The sequence below is a fragment of the Myotis nattereri genome (assembly GCF_964212035.1).
Source record: "Myotis nattereri genome assembly, chromosome: 11".
In the NCBI taxonomy this organism is placed as follows: Eukaryota; Metazoa; Chordata; class Mammalia; order Chiroptera; family Vespertilionidae; genus Myotis; species Myotis nattereri.
The window spans coordinates 29612968-29631252 of NC_138086.1; the positions used below are offsets into that span (position 1 = coordinate 29612968).

An 18285-nucleotide genomic window follows, 5' to 3' on the forward strand; every position below is an offset into this window, starting at 1 on the left:
TATGCAGTAAAATAAGGTATCTGCATACTATTATGTATGTCAAATATTACAAACTTTAAGGTTCTTTTGAAATTATAATACTAAACTCAGTTCACTTTTGCTTAGCCTTCACAGTTGTTGATCACATAGCATGGTCATCCACTCACAGCTTAAAAAAATACAGGGAGCATCGGAGAGAATGGGTAAAGTAAAATTTTGATGTTTTTAAAATAGCACCTAAATCTGTGAAAGTTGATTTGAATTATTGTTTGTATGGGAGGGAGAGGGTGGGTAGCATTGGAGGGTGGGGGTGGGTATTGGGAAAATAGCATGCACCATGTAAAATGATATCAGATACCATCTGGGCTAAGGTTTTAACTACAGTTTAAGTCTAAGGCAGTTTCAGAAAAAGGCAGGACCATAAAGTGGCAGTGTTGAGATTTACAGTGTGCTTAAAAATTTCCCTTCCAACAGATTGAAGGGGATTTGGAGAATAGCAGTATTTGAGTATAGTTTGGGCAGCACCCTTCTTTTTAATGGTCATATTCCCTGAGTGAAACTGTCTCAGTACCACTTAGGCTCTGTTGCATTACTTAGAGACCCCAAAAGGAATAATACGCATTTCAGTTTTTATTGTACACCTGTGACTCAGGTGTTCCCAAATAAAGGTTATAATTCATGAAACTCATGAAGGGGTTGAGTTGCTGGTAGGAGATATTAATAGAAAATTTGATGCTTCCATTTAAATTCTAAAAACTTAACATTGTAGTTATGTACAAAGTCTAATGAATTATTGTGGAGCTTATAGAACAGAGAGACATCCATGTGGTTATGGGTAGGACATTTTGTTGTTAACGCAAATAACTTGGCCTAATCTCTGCCCCATTATTTTTAAACTTCTAATTTTTTCACTTTGTTTACACACAAAATCTGGATTGAAGAGAACAATGGAAAAAATTATTTCTTTTTCCTTTGGTCAAAGTCCTATTTTTTCTTTAAAATTTGGCTACTCCTTATATGAAGCCTTTCCATATGAAGCCTTTCCTAACCTCTCCAGTCCTTGGTGGTCATTCTAGTCTTAGAATTCCTAAGTACTTGAAATATCAGTTTGGCACTTGGATCAGGCTACATTGTATATTACTTGCTACTTCATTTGAGTGTCCTGTTTCTCTTAGCAAAATCATGGACTCCTTGAGGGTACAGAGCTTGTCTTCTATGCCTCTTTGTAACCCCATTGTCTACCACAGAGGATGTGTTCACTAATAGGTTTGATTCTATGATTTCAATCCGATAATAGTGTAACAGGGTAATTGTTTTTTCTTACTTTAGGTTATTTTTATATGAATATATTCCTAGAACACCCAAAGATAAAGTACATCGAATGCATAAAATAATTCCTTGCATTATAAGGAGATTTGATTCATATTTGTTCTCTATTGATTGTAGTCTCCCCCTCCCCTCCTTTTTCCCCCCCAAATGGGCACTGTTTTACCTAGTTTTGAAAAATATGGTTTGGGCCAGATATCTTGATAGAAACTAAAATTACTGGTATTTTTATTTTAAAATTTTTTTGTTGGTTTTAGCCAAAGGATACTTTTATGGCGTATGCCCAAATTTATTAAGTACTTCATGGACATGGTAATATAGCCAAATTATTTTTAAAAGTTTTAAGTCTCTTAAGTAAAACTTTAAAAATACCAATAAACAGATACTCAGTTGCTAGTCCCTCTCAGGGTATTTCTGTATCTCAAATTACTAGGGATTTTATTATTTTGTTTTTTAAAGTTTCTATAACGTATAGGCTGATTTTTGATAGCTGTGCATATTGTGTTTATTACAGTTATCAAATGTATAAAGAGCAGTCACTTAAATGCAATGAGAAGGTATTTTAAATACTTTTTGGTGTTTATAGAAACTGATTTCTTTTAAAGCTCATCAGGAATGTTTGCTAAATTGATACTTGCAATTGTTCATATTTTATCTGACAGCTGTGTCTTCAGGGCACATGTCTTAGTATTAGATTTAATGTTGTGATTTCTGAAGCAAAAACAGTCGCCCTACTTGAAATGTTTGATTGGTAAAACTTATTGAATCTTGATTTTATTTTAAGGCCTGGTTTATAATCTTTTAGCCATTATTTTGACAGAGCACTGAAACGACACTGCTATTGCATTACTGAAAAGCGTAGATACATGTAGCAAGGGGACTTCTAGCTATGGAAGTTTTTTTATTTTTTTTTTTCCTCAGCTTAAAATATCATCCTTAAATTTCTTAGCATAATTTGGGTGCAGATTTAAAATTAAAAAAAATTTTTTTTACATGCCAAGAAGCAAAAAGCCTGTAATAAGCATTGCCATTTTGTTGTGAGCTTATCATAGTATCATTCTAACAAGAGCGCAAGGCCCTCACTAAAGTCTGAATGAAATAGATCTTTTAAAAAATCTTTAAAAACCCCAGTTGGCCCAAAGACCACTTTCGAGAGCTCCAGCCTTGGACTTTTACCTATGGTTGGGTATAGTCTTCTCTAAGATTACACACTTGTTAAGTCAATATTTAAAAAAATAAAAACACCCTGATTTTGTTCACTTTTGTTTTCATATACAAGAATCTTTACAATCAACATGTACATCTAGATGCTGTATTGAAATTGCTGGCAGAGTCTATTCTATACAAACTGAACAATCTGGCCCCTTGTTTTATTTGTAAAGGTTCAATGTATCTATGCCTGACTACTTCAATCTGCAAGGGAGTGTCAGAAAGGCCCCGCATTCGCCGAGCCGTGAGTTATTGCTAACTTTTCAGATGTGTTAATGAATGTGGAACAAAAGCAGTTGTGTTTAAAAGGAAAAAAGGATCAGTAAAATTACCTTTATTATAGTAGCAGGCGTGAACAATAAATGAATTATTCCACATTGTGGTGTTGGAAATAACCTACTTTAACTAGAGACTAGCCTCTAGAAAACCTATTGTTGAACTTCTCTGAAGCTATCATTTTAGCTATAAATTACTCTTCTTAAAAATACATATTTCCTGCTTACAAATCAGACTTACAATTAAGTATTTTTAACCACATTAAAACAATTTGAACAAAATCTTACCCCACCTAAAAACGACAGTATTTAGTTGACTTTAGTTAGTTGACTCTTCAAAATAAGACCACATAAAAGGGGTAAAGTTTTAACCATTTTTGTAATTCACATGTGAAAAACAGAAATTAATTCAAATAATTGAATCACTTCCTAGGTGAAAGTTTTTGGAGTGCCTCAGGCATCATGTGAAGTACAGATGTGTTTACAATCTATTTTGGTACCAACAGTTCTCGCTTCAGTAATTCACCAGTAGGTTTTCATTCATCAACGATGATATCAATTGAAGGGTAAAATAAAAACACATTTTTTTAGGGCTACCACTCTACATAAAGGAATTGTCATTAAGAGTTTTTTCTTTTTCCAAAGAGGTTCTAAGCAAAAAAAATTACAACTGCCATCTATATTTTGTTATTAGAGTAGTTAGTTACCTTTTGTTCCTTAGAATTTGTAAATTTTTTAGTGGATAGGCATCACTAGCAGGTTGGATGCTTCTATTGCTTAGGAGGTGTATTGTGCTATATGAAGACAGAATTTAAATGTTAGGCCATATATAGCACAGGCTACATAAAACTTGGAGGTGTGGGGCCTTTGGAGGCATTACAGTTAACTTCTCATTTAGGCAATGTGCCTTTGTTTGACTGGTGTGTAAGTCCTTCTTCCAGGTTTGTACACTCTTAAACACGTTATTCTACCCTCTCTAACTCCTCCCAGCAGCAAAAGGGAGACACTTCAGCTGGAACAAAATAGTGGAAGAAATGGCGTCTGGGGTTCAGTGGGGATTCGCAGTGTGTATGCAATATTTGCAAGATTACTTTTTATGTTTTTCAGTTAATTAAATAATTACAAAAGAAATCAATGCTTAGTGTCAAGTAGGGAATGTTGTATACTGGTAGAACTGTCCTAGTGGGTCTACTGCAAGTCGCTTAACCTCTCCAGGCCACAGTTTCCTCATCTGCAATGTGAAGGAGTTGGACTCAATAATCCTTACGGTCCATTCCTGCTCTAAATCCTATGCTTTTCTGAATTACTTTAACAGAATGCATTGCTTTCCCACTTTGACTATTTAAATTACATCTGCAGTACACGTACTGCAACTGCATGTTGTTTAAAATCGTTTTTTTCATAAGATATTATATAAAGAACTAATCCCTCTTGAGCTGATTTATAAATGTGTGTGTGTGTAGCCACACATTAAGAGCTAGCAATAATCGGGCTTTCAGAAAATAAACATTTTCTAGTTGTCTAACCTTGAATGTTATTAACTTTCCTATATTACAGGAGATACTACTCGTCAACGAATCAAATTCAGTGATGACAGAGTATGCAAGAGTCACCTTCTCAACTGTTGTCCCCATGATGTCCTCTCTGGGACTGTACGTATTTATTATATCTATTATCTGATAATTTTATACTATAAAAATGAACTACTAATCTTATTTTTCCTTTTTTTTTGTTTTTACTACTTGATAAAGTTAATTCCTAATCTAATTATTATGCAATGAATTTTTAAAAACTCTTTTTGTTTGTTTTGTTAATCCTCACCTGAGGATATTTTTTCATTGATTTTTAGGGAGAGTAGAAGAGAGAGGGAAAGACAGAGAGAAACATCTATGTGAGAGAAAAACATTGGTTGGTTGCCTCCTGCACGAGCCCTGACCAGGGCCCGGGCCAGGGAGGAGCCTGCAGCCAAGGTACGAGCCCTTGACCAGAACCGAATCTTGGGACCCTTTGGTCTACAGGCAGACCCTCTATCTACTGAGACAAACCAACTGGGGCTATGCTATGATTTTTTTAAAAACAAAAACCACTGCTGTTAGATGAGGAATCTGTATACCTTATTTATTTAGGTTGATGATTTAATCTGCAAGAATGGGATTCCTCAAAATTAATTACTATGCTTTATAATTTTTTCTGTTTCTTGGCAATTTTTCAAAAAGCATTTCTGCCCAGCTGGTGTGGCTCAGTGGTTGAACATTGACTTATGAATCAGGAGATCACGATTTGATTTCCGGTCAGGGCACATGCACGTGTTTCAGGCTTCATTTACCAGTAAAGGGACGTGCAGGAGGCAGCTTATCAATGGTTCTGTCTCATCATTGATGTTTCTATCTCCCTCTCCCTTTATCTCTGAAATTAATTGAAATATTAAAAAATAAAAAAGTGTTTCTTGTTTGGAATTCAGACACAGTAATTCAACAGCATTGCACTTTTAGTTCAGAAATAATACAAGTGATTTAAGAAATAGTTCTTACTTTTGAGCAGAGTACACTTTTATACAAAACACCGTATATTTTTGTTAAAATTTGTGTGCATTTATATTATGGATATAATTGTGGGGAAAAATATATTAGTAAATACTTAAAATCACACAGCTTAATTGCAAGTGGTGTTGCCACTTAAAAAATTCCTTTATATTGCTGACTCAATATAAAGCTCAATTTAGGTTCTATGTCTAATGATGTTGGTTGATCTTAGAGTATCATCATTTTAATTTGGAAGATAATCCATATGATGATGGACCTATTTAAATGGAACAAAGGGTTATATTCCCTTTGGTTTGGATTTGTTTGAAATGATTACTCATTGCAAGAGCTCCCGTTATTAGGCTGCATCTGATGATGTTGGAGGAGGACTAGTAAGGGCTGAACATTTAGTTGACTTTATTTCTCATTTGCCAGAAGTGACTGAAATGAAGGAAAGACTCTTGACTTTGATTTTCAGAAGTGATGAGGTCCCTTAAAGATACCAAAATGAGTGTTTTCTTGGTGAATAGGAAGAATTAAATGCCCCAAACAGATAGATATCAAGGCATACAATCTAGAAAGCACCTCTTTTTCCATTAGGAAAGACTATTGCAACTATATTATGTTAAAATGAAAAAAGGAGCCTACATTTAAAAATATGTGTATAATACTAAATTTTTAAAAAGTATAATACCACAAGAAGGAAATCCAGTTTCTGAGCACTTGAGTTTGTACTGTAACAGATAACTAACCCTCATATATACTCTTCAGAATTTTCATAATTAAAATATTTTCTACTATGCTATAAAAGAAATCTATGATTATTTGTAGTGTACTTTGATTCTCCACATATACTGTTAAATTTAACAGTTAAAATCATTTTATTTACTGGCTAAATTATCACTTCAACTAAATTTTGAGGACAAAATTAACAAAGTAGCAGAATTTAGGTGGTGTTTTTCTTCCTTTTTTAATAAAGCCCAACCATAGCAAGACTCTGGCATATTATATTTTTCAAGTATGGCATTAATAAAAGTGTGACAGCACAGTTGTACTTTACATTTTAGGTACACATAATGTAATTGTACTCATTTATTTCTTGAAACAATTCTGTGAGGATATAATCTATAGTTGGCCTTGATGAGATGGTGACTTATTAAAAATCATTTCGTTCTGTTGTTTTAAAGTAAAACTGGGACCAAACCCAAATTTTCTGAGGTATAGTCTTATTCAACATGTTTGCTATTTTGTAGGGAGTATGTTAAATAAAACATTTCCTTGTAAAATTATTGCTGTTGTATTTATAAGATACACATTTTTTTAAATCTTGACATCTGAAAAATGCATCTCAGAGTTGATAGAAAAATACTTTATTAATTGGTAACATTTTTCTCAGTATAGAATTTAATGATGAGGCTTAAAATTGATATCTTGGATTATACATGAAAAACAGTTACTAAGGAAAGCCCTTCTAAAGGCAGTTGCCAGGGAAACTCTAGGCAAGAAATAATCTTCTTTTTGTCAGTGTAATAGGGAAGGTATTGTTATATGGAAGGACGGTTTTAATAGTTGTGAACCTTTCAGAATTTAAACGTTTTTCAGTACTGGTATATAGGACTTTATGAAATTCCAGGATTGTCCTAGTGTAGTGTTCTTGAGAACTTAGAACCATCCATAGTGTGACATTCTCATGACCCTTATTACTAAAAGGGTATATTTATAACAGTTCATCCTATGTAGAAATGGTTTGTAATTACAGAGCTGTGACTTCTTTACCAGCCAGTCTTGTAGAACAAATGCTTTTCTGGCATAGTTCATACCTCTTTATGTGGAAGATGTCTGTGTGTTTTGGGTTGTTGTCTTTTTTAGTATTAGAGGATGAAAAGAACTGAATTGTAACTGTTGATTTTTATAATGCTTTTTCTTTGCCGTCTAACTAAAGTTTGCTCTTTAGTTTTCATGACCATGTTCCTCAGATCTCTCACTTCCAGCAGAATATGATTCACCAATATTTTGTGTTATTTAACAGCAGAATACATAGAAATGTATTAACTGGCTTTATTCATTGCAAGTGGTTGAAGTTTATATCAAGCACTTGAAGATGGAGAGTATGATTTCTAAAAATGTACTCAACTGACAATTAGTATGGAATACTTTTGGAATTCAGTTTGATAAAAATGCCCTTATAACATTTTATCTTTTATTAATCTGATACTGAATTATAACTAATTCTTTAGTTAATAAATTATTCAGAGGAGGAAAATGTAGAGCAAAGAATCAAAACAATTGTGTGTATATAAATATCTTTGGATTGTGATTTTTAGAAGAAGCATGAATATCTCTTATATCTTAGTAATTTACTGTTTTTCAAAGCCTTGGGTTGTTTCCCTATTCATGTAGAATACTTTCTTGTTTTAGTTCTTTCTTCCTCCCCTTGCACACTTGGTTTCTCCCTGTTCATTCATCCCCTTTCAGATTTAGGCAAAACAAAAAACCTAAGCAGAGTTGTCCTCTTCACCCCCAACACATTGTTTCTGTTACATAGCTTCCCTGAGGAAAGATAAGTATATTAAAGAGCTTTTAAAAACAAAACAAAACAACTTTCCATCTGGTTCTTAGTGATCTAGGGAAAAGATATGTGATAGTAATTTACAGAAGGCATTAAATCTAAAGCAGAGACAGTAACATAAGCTTGAAATGAAGATCTGCAGAGATGAAAATGTATACTCATAGTGTGCCTGTCCTAAGTTCAGAAATGGCCATTACTAATTTTATTATAGCCTTCATCATAGTATAATTTTAGCATTGACAGATTGTCATGTCTTCTTGCATAAGGTTATGATTTCATAGATGGGGAAAAAATTTAAGGCTCAGAAATTGTGCTAGTCAGATATATCATAATTAAAGAATCAATTATTATGCAACATAGGAATCTCGGAGTAATTTAAATCTAAATACTTTAAAAAATATATTTTTATTGATTTCAGAGAGGAAGGGAGAGAGAGAGAAACATCAATGATGAGAATCATTGATCCGCTGCCTCTTGCATGCCCCACACTGGGGATTGAGCCCGCAACCCACTCATTTGCCCTGACCAGGAATTGAATGTGACCTCTTGGTGCATGGGTCAACCCTCAACTGAGCCACGCCAGCCGGGATCTAAATACTTTTTAAAAAGCTTTTTGCTATTATTTTTGATAACCTAGGGTAGTGACTTTTAGATGTTTCTGAAATGTCTTTGGAGGGTTTACATGGATATGGGGATAGGCCAGTCTTTCCTATTTCAGTTAGAATTTTACACATTTTAAATATATAAAATTTCCACGAAATTTTGTCTAAATAAATTCTCAAAAATAGAATTTAAATTTAGAGAACTGATATTGAGAAATAGTCAAGGACAGGGATAAAGTAAAGTTTTATCAGCCTTTTTGAAGTGATTGGATGGGAGTTATTGTCAAAAAATTCTGACTGAGTTTATTTTATGGTGCCCCAGTAGGTTGTGGGTTTTATCTGAAGTGCAATTTTTACTAATTGAAACTCCTTTATTGCTTCTCTAACTCTTTCTTTTAAGGCCTGGTCTAAAATCAGTTACTTGGGTGCATACAAACCTGAACTTTAAAACTACTGAAGTCTCTTTCATAGTACATATGTAAAAGAGCCATGAAAGTATGGAGAAGCAGAATAAGTGATAAGAAGTAAACCTGCACAAAATTTTCTCAACCAGCCACTAGAATGTAAGTTTCATTATAAGGGCAGGGACATTGTTTTGTTCAGTGCTATATCCCCAGCATCTAGAAGGGTCCCTCTGTTGTGTTGAATGAATAATTGATCCACCCAAAACTAGAATGCTCAATAAATCTGTTTCAAAAACTAACTTTGAATTTCAATAATTGATCATTATTAGTGGGCAATGTGTTACCTTTTAACAGATAAGGAGTTGGAGAGTATCTTTGTTTTATTGAGTTGCTTATCAAAATATGACAGCAGTAGTTTCATAAGCAGATGTGAAAAATTAGTCTGTAGATGTTTTAAACCAGCGGTCGCCAACTGCTGGTCCGCGAGGTCCGAAAGGTTGGTGACCGCTGTTTTAAACTATCTCTCAGAAATAGTTTGTTTTGGGCTACTTTGGCTTTTTTCTTTCTTTTTTTAATCCTCACCCAAGGAAATGTTTTTGAATTTTAGAGAAAGAGAGGAAGGGACAGAGAGAGAGAGAGAGAAAGAAACATCATAGTGCAAAGAAACATTGACAGGTTGCCTGCAGTACATGCAACCTAGGCATGAACCCTAACTGGGAACTGAACCCAGGATCTTTGGTTTATGGGATAAAACTCCAACTGAGCCACACTGACTGGAGCTACTTTGGTATTTATTTATTTATTAATATATTTTATTGATTTTATACAGAGAGGAAGGGAGAGGGATAGAGAGTTAGAAACATCGATGAGAGAGAAACATCGATCAGCCGCCTCCTGCACACCCCCAACTGGGGATTTGCCTGCCACCAAGGTACATGCCCTTGACCGGAATCGAACCTGGGACCCTTCAGTCCGCAGGCTGACGCTCTATCCACTGAGCCAGACCAGTCAAGGCTACTTTGGTATTTTTTAACAAGTATTTTTAGCATTGGCCCAGATAGCTGACATGTTTGTTTGCTTGGTTTATTTATGTCACAGTCAATTTCTAGAGTTTACCAATTTGCACAATGCCTGTTAACCCAGGTTTTCTAAGATTTGGCTTTTGAAGTGTATTATGTTCTTATATTAAACAATTTTGTTATTTTTATTTTATTCTTCTCAGTCTATTACAAAAATATGTATTTCTTTAACAAGCATTTTTAGAGATGGCCTAAACCAAAATTACATCTGGGCTCTAGCTGGTTTTGCTCAGTGGGTAGAGAGTTGGACTACGGATCAAAGGGTCCCAGTTTTGATTCCAGTCAAGGGCACGTGCCCTGGTTGTGGGCTCTGTCCCCAGTAGGGGGCATGCAGGAAGCAGCCAATCAATGATTCTCTCTTATCATTGATGTTTCTATCTCTCTCTTTCCCTTCCTCTCTGAAATCAATAAAAAACATATCTTTTAAAACATCACATTTGGTGCCAAGAAAATCAGAGGCACATTAAAAGCTTCCCAGTGAATAATTAAAACTACTGTTAAACTTGAAAAGCCAAGTCCTGAATATAGTTTGGAGCATTGTTGGCAAATTGGTACATATGCTCTTGAGAAAGAACTTTTTCTATCATTCTGAACGTTTTTGCTAGCATTTGTGTGTTTTTCTTCTTTTTTGAAATTTTATCTTCAGAGAGGAAGGGAGAGGGAGGGAGAGAGAGAGAGATTGAACCTGCAACCCAGATACATGCCCTTTGGTGCACAGGCCTACGCTCTAACCACTGAGCAATGCCATCCAGGGGTGAAAATATATATTTTTTAATGTGATGAGTTGTACCCTGATGTGCAGGTGGCAAGACCAAATGTCCTTGTACAGTCTCTCTAGTTTGATGATGATTACTCGTTAGGGGATCTTTTAAAAGCATTTGGTGTTTTACTTTGACCTATATAGAACATAGCACTTTGAATTATATCATCCCATAAACTTTTTTAGGTCTGTGATATCAAAAATATAGGTATGTATATTGATGTACTTGGTTAATATAATTTGTAAATTTCCCAAATTTAGATAGTTTTTTTGTTCTTCCTCCTTTATGATATTAGTTTAATAGTGTATAGGATAATGAAATTTAAGTAATACTGGAATTAAGAAGAGGAAGAAATAGAAAAGGGTAAGCCTGAGATGTCAGTTTAATGAGGGTTGGATGGAGAAAGTAGAGAATTCACAGTAAAAATTAAAAAATTGCCCTTCAAGAAATGATTTATTTTTTTCATCTCTCTGGGAGTGGAGCTGATTGGTGCTGTTAGCATTCATTCGTTCATTTATTCACTCACTTAAGTACTTCTCCAGGACCTAATCTGTCCCATGTGTAGGCTGGGGATACAAAAATGGACACAGGTTTCTGCTTTAATGGTGGGAGCTTACATTCTCATGTGAGACATACACAACCAAGTGTGAGAAGATATAATGTGGTTTTAGTTATGACAAAAAAGCATAGCTGGGTAATTTAGGTTGTTTGAGATAGTGGGCTAGCAGCTACTTTGGCAGGGTGGTTGGAGAAAACTTGATAAAATGATACTTAAAGAGATCTAAATGTGAAGAAAAGAAGATAGTCATTCCTGAGTTGGAATGAACTTACCATATGTTGCTACCACACAGAAATTTTTTGAGGTTTAGTATTGTACATATATGATCAAAAATCTAAAACCCTTAGCCCAGTCTACTTCTCCTTTCAATGAATAAATCATTTGGTCCTCTCTTTCAACCAGACTGTTGTATTACTTGTTATCTCACTACTTTCTTCCCCTCCGTGTTTCTCACTTTTGCCTTCCCCTTTACCTCTTCCTGGAATACCTTTTCTCTACAGATTTAAAATCTGCCTGGCTTGCTGCACAAAATTGCCTGAGCCTACAGCAGTGTAGCCCCTGAAATCCAACCGCTGACGGCACTGAGCGATTGGGGCCCGAGCCAGCAGCAGGTGTGAGTGGTGGCTTCTGCTCTGGCAGCAGGTGCGAGCACTTGGGGGGATTGCGGTGCATGGGAGCAAAGAATTTTCAGTAACTACCAGAGGCTTGCTCTGACGACAATGACCGGCTCCCTGCCTTGGTCTGGCACCCCTGCTCACCTGCTCCACCATCCTGCCCCAGCTGACGCCTGTCATGTTTCACACTCTGCTGCCTGCTGCTGATGCCGCCATGTTCTGCGTGCGCCACCTGGTGGTCAGCACATGTCATAGTGACCGGTTGTTCAGTTCCGCTTTCCGGTCTATTTGCATATTAGCCTTTTATTATGTAGGTAGGATCTTTGCATATCTAGGGTTTGAAATGAATGACAAAAAGTATTTCCTGCCATATTCTCTTTTTTCCCCCCTATTTTGTTTCTTAGTTTACTTTGTTCATTAGATGTCACATATAAGTGAAATCATATAGTACTTGTCTTTCTCTGACTGGCTTATTTCACTTAGCATAATACTCTCTGGGTTGGTCTATCCATGCTGTTGCAAAAGTAAGATTTCCTTTTTATAGCCAAGTAGTGCTCCATTCTATAAACTTACTATATAATTCTTTTATCCACTCATCTACTGATGGGTACTTGGGTTGCTTCTAAATCTTGGCTATTATAAATAACTCTGTAGTGAACATAAGGGTGCATATATTCTTTCCAATTAGTGTTTTGAGTTTCTTCGGATGTATTCCCAGAAGAATTTGAAATTGCTGGGTCATAAAGCAGTTCCATTTTTAATTATTTGAGGAAACTCTATACTGTTTTCCACAGTGGCTGTACTGATCTGCATTCTACCAACAGTGCATGTAGTTTCCTGCTGTTTTAAAAATTATTATTAAAAAGTAGAAGAGTTTTATTTTCCTTTATCTACCCAGTGGAAAATGGAATTGGGTTGGAACATACCTGCGAATAGGCAATTAAAAATTTGGGAAGTCGTAGAAAAACAGGAACTACTTTCTGCATGCACAATGTGTCCCATTCCTCTTCACCCTTCATGTTTGACTTGTTTTGAGCATTGGGATTGTAATTAAGAAAGAAAAACCTTCATTTTTATTTTAAGGCAATAGTGGCATAACAAACATATCCAGGTTTTGTTATTTCAAGGCTTTTCCTATATTATACTAGGTTGGTTTCTTTTTTCATTTTCTTGGGCTGGGTTTTGAAGCAAGCACTGAACCTGGATGGAAAAGAAATTTTATAAATATGAGGAAGGGAGAAACTGAATTACTTGAGAAAAGAGGTGTTCAGGGAGATTAAGTGAATTTCTCAGAGTTAAAGTGATAAGAAGTAAAGGTTCTTTTCGTCTGACTTATTTCACTTAGCACAATACTCAAGATCCATCCATGTTGTCTCAAATGGCAGTATTTTATCATTCATAGCTGAGTAGTATTTCATTGTATATATGTACCATTTTTTTTAAAATTCAAAAATTAGTTGAAGGACCTTTAGGTTCTTTCCATGTCTTGGCCACTGTAAGTAGCGCTACAGTAAACATAGGGATACGTGTATGTTTACAAATGTTTCCAAATTATTCAGGTAGATACCCAAAGAGAGATTGCTGGGTCATTTGGTAGCTTTCTTCTTCATTTTTTGAGGCACCTCTGTATTTCCCATGGTGGCTGTACAAATTTACATTCCCACCAGCAGTCTATGAGAGGTCCTTTTTCCCCAGATCCTCTCTAAGACTTGTTATTTCTTACTGATAATTACAGGCCCAATGCACGAAATTTGTGCGCAGGTAGGGTCCCTAGGCCTGGCCTGCAATCAGGGCCGATTGGGGCCTTCCTTTCCCTGGCTGCTGGCTGCTGGCTGGGGCCTTCCTTCCCCCGGCTTATCTTCGTTCCGCGCCGCTCCTTGGTGGTCAGTACACGTCATAGTGAGCAGTCGAACTCCCGAGGGGACAATTTGCATATTAGCCTTTTATTATATAGGATAACCATTCTAACAGGTGTTAGGTGGGGTTTCAGTGTGATTTTGGTTTGTATTTCCCTTATAACTAGTTATGTTGAAGGTCTTTTTAATGTATCTGTTGACCATCTCTGTCCTCTTTGGAAAATTGTTCAAGTTCTTGCACCATTTTTTAATTGCATTGTTTTTTTGTTGTTGAGTTGTATGAGTTCTTAATATATTTTGGATATTAGCTCCCTGTGGGAGGTATCACTTACAAATATCTTTTCCCATTCTGTTGATTGCCTTTTTGTTTCATTGATGGTTTCTTTTTCTTTCTCTTTTTTAAAAAAAATGTATTTTTATTGATTTCAGAGAGGATGGAAGAGGGAGAGAGAGAAACATCAATGATGAAGAATCATTGATCGACTGCCTCCTGCATGCCACACACTGGGGATCGAGCCTGCAACCCGGGCATGTGCCCTGACTGGAAAATCGACTCGTGACCTCCTGGTTCATAGGTTGACGTTTAACCACTGAGGCAATGACTATTAATATGTCAATATTTTTTGGATCTGTTTTTGCTGTACAGTGGCAATGAAATCCTTGTGTGTATGTTTTTGTGTACATTTGCAACTGTTAATTTAGTTTAATGTCATATTTACATTGAGAATATAAATTCATTGATACAGGAATTAGTCTTACACTATTTTATGATTCCCTTTAGGATTTAGCTTATAGAACCAAGCAAATGTACTAACCTAACAAAGCAAGAATATTTGCAAATACTTAGAGCTGTTACTATGTCTGGTTGCTATCACTGGTATACTCATTGACATATACTGCCATTAGTTTACACTTGGCAGTACACTGTATATTTTTTGTTGAGTATAATTTTTCTGTTACCTCAATATTTTCTTTCAAAATTAAAGTGGCTTTATTGGCTTTCTGATTGTAAAAATAATATATGCTCATTGCATTTAATTTAACAGCTATCAAAAGGTTTATATAAACCAACCTTACAGCAATGTCTGTGTCTAAATTTACAAAACTGGCATTTTATTGTCTTTCTTTGCCGTCTTTTTTCCACTTAGCATTAAGAACACTTTTCTAGCCCTAACCGGTTTGGCTCAGTGGATTGAGCGTCGGCCTGGGGACTGAGGGGTCCCAGGTTCGATGCTGGTCAATGGCATGTACCTTGGTTGCAGGCCCATCCCCAGTAGGGAGTGTGCAGGAGGCAGCTGATCGATGTTTCTCTCTCATCGATGTTTCTAACTCCCTATCCCTCTCCCTTCCTCTCTGTAAAAAATCAATAAAATAAATTTTAAAAAAAGAACACTTTTCTAGCCCTAGCTGGTTTGGCTCAGTGGATAGAGTGTTGGCCTGTGGACTGAAGGGTCCCGGGTTTGATTCCTGCCAAGGGCACATGCCCAAGTTACAGGCTTGATCCCCAGTGGGGGGCATGCAGGCGGCAGCCGATCCATTATTCTCTCTCATCCTGGATGTTTCTCTTTCTCCCTATTCCTTCATCTCTGAAAACAATAAAAATATATTTAATAATAAAAAAAAGAACACTTTTCTAATCGCTATGTCATGTGTCATATGACTATTCCTTAATTCAATTAGTCAAACCGCTGTTGCTAGGATTTTAAAATGTTTCTAACTTTTTAGATCAAAAACACTATTGTTAAATCTTAGTGTTTGTTTATGTGTACTTACTTTATTGTTTCCTCAAATTCTTAGAAGTACAGTTCCTTTATCAAATCATCAAGTTTATTTAATAATCATGGGTTGTGCAGAATCTGTTCTTTTATGTAGAATGAAAAAGAAGAGAAATAAACCATTTTTCTCAGGAAGCTTAGAGTATATTTGGGGAGATAACATTCACTTTTGGAATTTTAAAAGAATTAAAAAGCACTTATCAGCCTGGCTGGCAAGGCTCAGTAGTTGAGTGTTGACTTATGAATCAGGTCACAGTTCGATTCCTGGTCAGGGCACATGCCCTGGGCCAGGCCCAGGGACCCCACCAGTGCACGATTGGGGCCGGGGCAGGATTGCGGGAGGGCTCCAGGAAGTGTCTGGCCCATCTTGTTCATTCCCAATTAGCCAGACCCCAGCAGCAAGCTAACCTGGTGAGAGCATCTGCCCCCTGGTGGTCAGTGCACGTCATAGTGACTGGTCAACTGGTTGACTTTCTGCCCCCTGGTGGTCAGTGCATGTCATAGCGAGTGGTTGAGTGGCCTTAGCATATCATTAGCATATTACGCTTTGACTGGTTGAATGACTGACCAGACACTTAGCATATCAGGCTTTTATTATATAGGACACCCCTTTTGTGTATGGCACAATTCACAGTAGGTGCTTAGTCGTGATGGTGTGGACAAGGGGAAATAACCAATTAGTATCTAGAATTCTGAAAATCTGCCTTGCTCTTTTGTCCTGTTCCATAAAATAAGCACAGGCTATTGTAATCCTCCCCAGCCCCCCAAATCTTTATTATAGCTAGGCCCTTCTAGTGCTTTGGCCCAAAATCTACTATGGTAAGCCAGGTTAGACTGTAAAGTTACATATGCTCATAGCCCAGGAAAGTGAAAAGCCCAGTAGTCTTAATTGCTGGAGGAGAGGAGTAGCTAGAAACACTTAAGAAGGGAAGTAATACAAGCAAAGGAGATAACCCAAGATGAGAAGACCTTCTAAAGCTCAGATCAGTTTTGTCCTGGGATGCATCCTGACCACTCTTGATTGTTAAGCCCAGGGCCTCCTGGGCCAAATGTTCTTCTCTGTCCTCTTTTCCCAGATTGGTTCATTCAATAAATATTAAGTATTTCTCCACACCAGGCATGGGCCTCTCTCTTCAGAAGCTTTCATCAGTATTGTTTTAAAGGTCCCTGGGTCCAGGTTAAGAATCACTGCGCTGGATCAAAAGCATTTCCAGCAGTGACTGCTTAAGCTTTTATGAAATAAGTATAGCCTCTCCTGAGCAACTATAGCTGTGGAAATACATACAGATGCAAAAGAAGTTGTTGGAGTGATTAATGTTAAGATATTAAGGAACCAGTTGTCCCTTGTAGCCAAGAGGATAACAGCATTCTTTGGCCATTAACTTCTTTCATTCCTGTCTTATTTTCCTGCATTTTAAAAAGAATATTAAACTTTTTTCAACAGCCTTTCCATAAATATTGCTTAATAAGCAGCCTTAAATTTTCATACATCTACAGAAAGTTTCAGTTGCTCTTTACTATTACTGGAAAACTACTTGGTTTGTTATAGCCCTTAGAATAATGAACAAGAGCCTGGAAATGAGGCCTGGAAAAACACCACATCCTCAGCAACACAGTGATACTTTAGGTCAGTGGTCGGCAAACCGTGGCTCGCGAGCCACATGCAGCTCTTTGGCCCCTTGAGTGTGGCTCTTCCACAAAATACCACGTGTGGGTGCGCATGTACAGTGCGATGAAACTTCGTGGCCCATGCGCAGAAGTCGGTTTTTGGCCAGGGCGAGTCTATTTTGAAGAAGTGGCGTTAGAAGAAGTGGGGGGTGTCGGTCGGTCTGGTGACCGGAGACTTGGCACAGGCGGGCCACGGGATATGCAGCGTGGAGGAGGTACATTGTTTTGAGGTACGTGTTCGCTGAGATCAACCCCTTCCAACTCTCCCATCCACACTCGTCTATCTGAAACAAGTATATAAGACGAGTGTGAATGGGAGAGTTGGAAGGGGTTGACCTCAGCCAACGTACCTCAATCAGATTGAGGATGTTTTTAGCAAAGGCCAGCTTAGGAGTACCCTAATTAAGTTAATAACAATGTACCTACCTATATAAGTTTAAAAAATTTGGCTCTCAAAAGAAATTTCAATAGTTGTACTGTTGATATTTGGCTCTGTTGACTAATGAATTTGCTGACCACTGCTTTAGAGCCATTATTGTAATGACTTTTTTAATATGGTGAATATTCCTTATAATTTCCCAAAGGATAGCTTTGAGGACATTGTTTACTTAGGTTTTCACATTTGTTCCTTCAAGTAATTAAGAACTGAGATAATATAGTTCTACAGAGAAACTTTTTTAATATAGTCATAAAAATCTCAAGAGTTGGAAGAATAAGTTACTTGATGGTTGAATTCTTTCCACAGTATCCTAGAAAAATGGTTTTCTGAACTGTATTTGAATCTCTCATTTATCTGGTAGCTCAGTAACTCCTGAGGATGCTTAAATGTTTTCTTATAATGAAAGAGTTAAAATAAGACACTATAGAGTCCTTTGGGGCCATAATAAAATCTGTTTCTATTTCATACTGAAAAGTTCTAAACATCATGATTCTTCGCCATCTAATTTTCTTCCTTCCTTCCTCCCCTCCCCTCCCTTTCCGAGAAGAATGGAGGGGAGAGAGAGAGAATCATTGATCGGCCACCCTCTGCATGCCCTGCTACCAGGGATCAAGCCCGCAACCCGGGCATGTACCCTTGGCCAGAATT

At 36.7% G+C, this 18285-nt stretch overlaps 1 protein-coding gene across 6 annotated transcripts in view; it reads left to right on the top strand.

The window, feature by feature from the left end:
* LOC308527121 (putative RNA-binding protein Luc7-like 2) overlaps positions 1-18285 on the top strand; it is a gene marked incomplete at its 5' end in the record, with an annotated part of 62216 nt that overhangs the window by 13174 nt on the left and 30757 nt on the right. For 3 of the 6 annotated variants that reach the window (XM_081102461.1, XM_081102459.1, XM_081102463.1), the window contains one exon: positions 4347-4441. Coding sequence is in view for 3 of the 6 variants with exons in the window: in XM_081102459.1 (XP_080958585.1) it covers positions 4347-4441 (95 nt within the window). Of the gene's footprint in view, positions 1-130; positions 183-1958; positions 2759-3779; positions 3854-4346; positions 4442-18285 lie in introns of those variants that run through there. The other 3 variants (XM_081102462.1, XM_081102460.1, XM_081102464.1) reach the window with 3 other exon arrangements.